This window comes from Equus quagga, chromosome 17, assembly GCF_021613505.1.
Source record: "Equus quagga isolate Etosha38 chromosome 17, UCLA_HA_Equagga_1.0, whole genome shotgun sequence".
Lineage (NCBI taxonomy): Eukaryota > Metazoa > Chordata > Mammalia > Perissodactyla > Equidae > Equus > Equus quagga.
This window is the reverse complement of record NC_060283.1, coordinates 36744475-36748908: the sequence shown is the minus strand read 5'-3', so window position 1 is coordinate 36748908 and position 4434 is coordinate 36744475. Positions and strand designations below refer to the sequence as shown.

At 61.7% G+C, this 4434-nt stretch overlaps 1 protein-coding gene across 1 annotated transcript; it reads right to left on the bottom strand.

The window, feature by feature from the left end:
* Window positions 1–1003: 1003 nt before the first annotated feature.
* On the bottom strand, window positions 1004–3067 carry GBX2 (gastrulation brain homeobox 2). The gene is made up of 2 exons (XM_046643075.1): window positions 2545–3067; window positions 1004–1527 (listed from the first exon to the last, which is right to left on the bottom strand). Exons 1-2 carry the CDS (start codon window positions 3065–3067, stop codon window positions 1004–1006), a joined length of 1047 nt encoding a protein of 348 aa, XP_046499031.1.
* Window positions 3068–4434: the final 1367 nt, after the last annotated feature.

Here is a 4434-nt window from a genome sequence, read left to right as displayed (position 1 = left end):
CTGCGGGCGCCCGGCGCCTCCTGTGGCTGAAGTTTGCCAGCCTCCTGGCTATCGATTAGGTTGCGCAAAGGGGGAGACGTTAGATTTCTAAGGTGAAAATTAGGTTTTCTTAAATGTATAACCCAACTGGAGCTCTTGCTCTCCAGTGAAAAACCTAGTCAAGGGCAGTGTGGCTGGCTGCTGTCCAGCCAGCCTGGGGAGGCCTGGACGGGGGACGTTTGTCCAGTATTGGTCTCAACCCAGCTGCCTGACCACACTCTGATAGAGCCCCTTAAACAGCCCAGTCTGGACACACGTATGAGACCCAGGATTGCTCTTTTTTTTTTTTTTCTCTTTCTCTCTCTCTCTCCTTTTTTATTATTCACAAGACTGAGATTGTTTAAATGTCATAACTTATAAGAAAATAAGCTACATTGAAATAAATTAAACACAACGGAGACGTGCTTCAGACATGGCTCAGATAGGGTCTGCAACCCCAGGAAAGAGGCCAGGGAAAGCCAAAGCAAAGCAAATTTCCAGGCTGCCCCCAAATGCCTGCTTTTCAGTCAACTAAAAAAGCCAGAATAGAAAGCAAAATAAGTTTAAACCCCAGTGGGTGTGGCGATGTCATGTTACCTTTGGAAAAGTATGGAAAGGTGGCTGGTATGCGTGGCAGATTTACAGCAGAGGTTTTGTTTTCTTCTGGAATATGAGTGGAGAACATTACTGGGTAGTTTGGTCCTATAACTTTCAAAATACTGCAGCTGCGATCCAGTCTATATAGATATCTATGTACAAAGTAGGATAGTATAATAAATATTTAGTGTGTCTTCAGGTGTAGCTGGAACCCCTTCGAAAGCAGTCTTTTAAGCCTGTTTCAAGAATATACTCTCAATTTGCTTGGGATGTCCAAAGTTGGGGGGGTGACTGAGTTTGGCTTCAAACATGGGGGAGGTCCACCATGGGTTCCCTCCAGCCCTGCGGCTTCTCCACGGTGGGCCAGGCCCTGGCCCTCCTTGGGCCCTCAGGGCCTGGCCTGTTCCAGCTGCTGATGCTGACTTCTGATAGCAAACCTGCTGACATGGACGGGGATGGGGACGACGATCTTGGGGTTCCGAGAGGGCTCCCCTGTCTTGGAATTGGCATTGCCGGCCTTCACCCGTTTCCACTTGGCCCGGCGGTTCTGGAACCAGATTTTCACCTGGACCTCGCTGAGTTTGAGGGCGTGGGCGATCTGCGAGCGCTCGGTCAGCGAGAGGTACTTTTTGCAGTGGAACTCCTTCTCCAGCTCCAGCAGCTGCTCGCTGGTGAAGGCAGTCCGCCGCCGCCGGTTCTTGCCCGTGGACGTGGTGCTGCCCGCGGCGCCGCCGCTCGGCGGGGTCTCTTCCAGCGCATGGCCGGGGTCTTCCTCCTTGTGAGCCGCCTGGCCCGTCAGATTGTCATCCGAGCTGTAGTCCAGATCGCTCTCCAGCGAGAAACTCTCCTCCTTGCCCTTCGGGTCGTCTTCCACCTTTGACTCGTCTTTCCCTTGCCCTCTGACAGCCCCGGCTGCAAGCAAAACCAAACGGCGTTTTATTACATTTCGCACACTGGCCTTCCTCTCCCCTTCCCACCGTCACTTGGGCATTTTCCCTTCTTAGGGGATTGTCTTTCTATGACATTAACACATTGTGATTTCCTGGCCTTTGAGGGGTAGAGAAGGGGGAGCGTGAGAAAGCTCAAAAGAGAGGAGGAAACAGTACAGGCGACGGCCCTTTGCCCAGAACCATCACTCAAGTGGCGGCCAGGCCTCCCCTGCACCCTCCCAGCCTCCTGCAGCCTAAAGCAGAAGTAACAGGAGGCAGGAGGCCCAGGAGTGCGCCCTTCTTTGTCCCGGGGGCAGGGGCTGGGTGAGGACTGAAGTGGAGTTCACGATCCATCTTGCCCACTCCCCCCCTTCCCCAGTGAAAATTTAGTAAGCCTCCGTTTCATCACAGCCAGAGTGAGGGGGAGGGAGGGGCAGATCCCAGACCGTGTCTTTTTTTGAGACAGATTATGTTGATCCAAGGGAAGTTTCATAGCCTTAGGAGAAGTTGCCACCAGACACCCCAACACACACACACGCAGTCGCGCAGCCTCCCAGGAATCCGATTCTCGAAGGCAAGCAGCAAGCCCAGTGAAGGGGCTTCAGAGGTCTGGGCGCCCCTGGGCACATGCACGACTGAGACGCACATCTCAACCCGCCTCCCCTTAAGGCTCACACCTACCCGGGCCCCCAGGTCACGGCGCGGGGCTGGGTGGGGGGTAGACTCGGTCCAACTCGCGGCCAGATTTGCCACCCTGAGTGGCAGCTGGCTGGGGGCGCTAACTGCCACCCCTCACACCCAGAGACCGTGCTTGTTGCGTGGCTCTAAATGCTCCCCGGAGGCCCCGCGGCGCAGCTCGGCCGCGTCCCCCAGCTCCCCAGGCGGGGGGAGCTTGGGCTTGGGCTCGGCCTCGCCCCCTCGGCCCCGGCGGGAACCCGGAGCTGGCTCGTCCCCGCCTCCTCCCTCCCTCCCGCCCGGGTGGCGCGCGCCGCCGACTCACCGAGCGACGCCTGCACCGCCTCGGCCGCGGAGAAGGCGAGCAGCGAGCCCTCCTTGGCCAAGAAGCCTTTGCCATCCTCAGCGTCGGCTTGCAGCGCCTCCGCCTTGTCGAAGTTGCCGCCGCCCGGCAGCGGCTGCGGCGCGAACTTGCGGGCGGCCGCCGCCTCCTGGTGCTGGGGAGACGCGGAGAAGCCGCCGGGCAGCGTGGCCATGAGCGTGGAGGTGAGCGCCATGCCCTGCGCCAAGCTGGAACAGAAGCCGGTGGGCAGGCTGGGGATCTGGTGGTGAGGGTGCGCGGGCGGAAGCGCGGGCTGCAGCGCGGCCTGGGGCAGCGCGGGCGGTGGCGGCGGCGGCGGCGGCAGCACCACCGGCCGGTAGGGCATGAACATGGGGTAGCCGGTGTAGACGAAATGGCCGGGGCTGGGCTGCGGCGGGCTGCCGATCAGCGAGTCTATGCTGAAGGCGGTACTACTCCCCAGCGGGCGCTGCATCATCATCAGCGACGGCGGGAACGCTGCGCTCATAGACGCGCTCGGGAGAGGCCAGCGAGAGGCGAAAAGTCCCCGCGCTGCGCCGCCGCCAGGAAGCCCGCCGGGAGCCGGGAGTACAGCTGGGTGCGCCGGGTAGGGGCCGAGCGGGTCCCCGAGAGCAGACGCCGCCGCCCCTCAGTCCTGGGCCCGCTGCATGCCGGGCGGGTGCGGGTGCGGACGCTGAGCGGGGTGAGGCCGTGCACCCGGGAGTGGAGAGGGCGCCCGGGCCCCGCGGGCTCGCTGGAGCCGCTGCTCTCCGCTTGCCCGTCGGAGCCCGCGCGCGTCGCGTCCGCGGCCCTCTGCCCCGGATCCCAGCTGTCTGTGCTTCCGTCTGTCCGTCCTGCAGTCCGTAGCCTCCCGCGGGCCGCTGGGGAGCGCGCGAAGCTGGCGCACTTGTCTTCGGCGGGCGCCGCCAGCACCTTTAAATCGCGCTCCTCTTTCTCATTCACATTTTGCCTGCTGCCCGGCCGGGCTCGCCTCACGTGGGGCCGGGCGCCGCTGCCTATTGGCTGCGCCAGGACTGGGCGGGGCGAAAGCGGGGCTCCGCCCTTCCACCGGGGCTGGCTGCCGGCGGGCAGCGGGCGCCACCGGCGGAGCGCGCGGGCAGGAGAGCCAGAGCCGGTGCTACCCGCCCGCGCCGCGCAAACTTGAAAGGCCCGGTTGGCAGCTCCCAGGCTCGAACCCCGAGGCCCGCAGCCTCGTCGAGGGCGCCTCCAAGAGCAGCTTCCGGGGCTAGGGCGCGCCGCGGCTGGGCCGAGGGCTTTCCATTTCTTGTACATGTGCATTGGAACAAACCTGCCCTCGGCTCACCCTAGCGCTGGGTGCTGCGGCTGCTCCAGGGGTCCGGGCAAGGTTCCCAGAGTTGGGGGCAGGGTCCTGACCCTCCAGATCCTCCCCTAGGGCGCTGGCCGGGAGCTGGCAGCCCCTGCCCACCGCGGGGAACCCTCCGGGTTGTACGCTGCGCCCTCCGCGCTCCCGGCAGGGCGGAGAGGCTGCTGGTTCCCCCATTCCAAGCTGGGCCCTCCCGTGAGCGATCCCTTCTCATTTTTCATGACATCCTTAATCATCGCACCTATTTACACACTTTGCCTGCGCGCACCAAAATAACAGCCACGATAATTATGATAATAAAGCGAGTCCTTTCTCTGCTCCATCCTCGGGGAGGAAAGGGGGGAGTTGCTGAGCCTCCAGATTGTATAACGTGAGATTATCCTGATGAAAGCTTTATGATGTTTGCTCAAATAAAAGCTGCGTTTTGTAAATAGGCGCTAATTAAGCACGTTGAGAACGGAGGGAGCGCTCACCCCGGCGCCGCCGCCCGGTTTCCAGCGCGAGGACTCAAGGGCGCGCGGTTCCCCTTT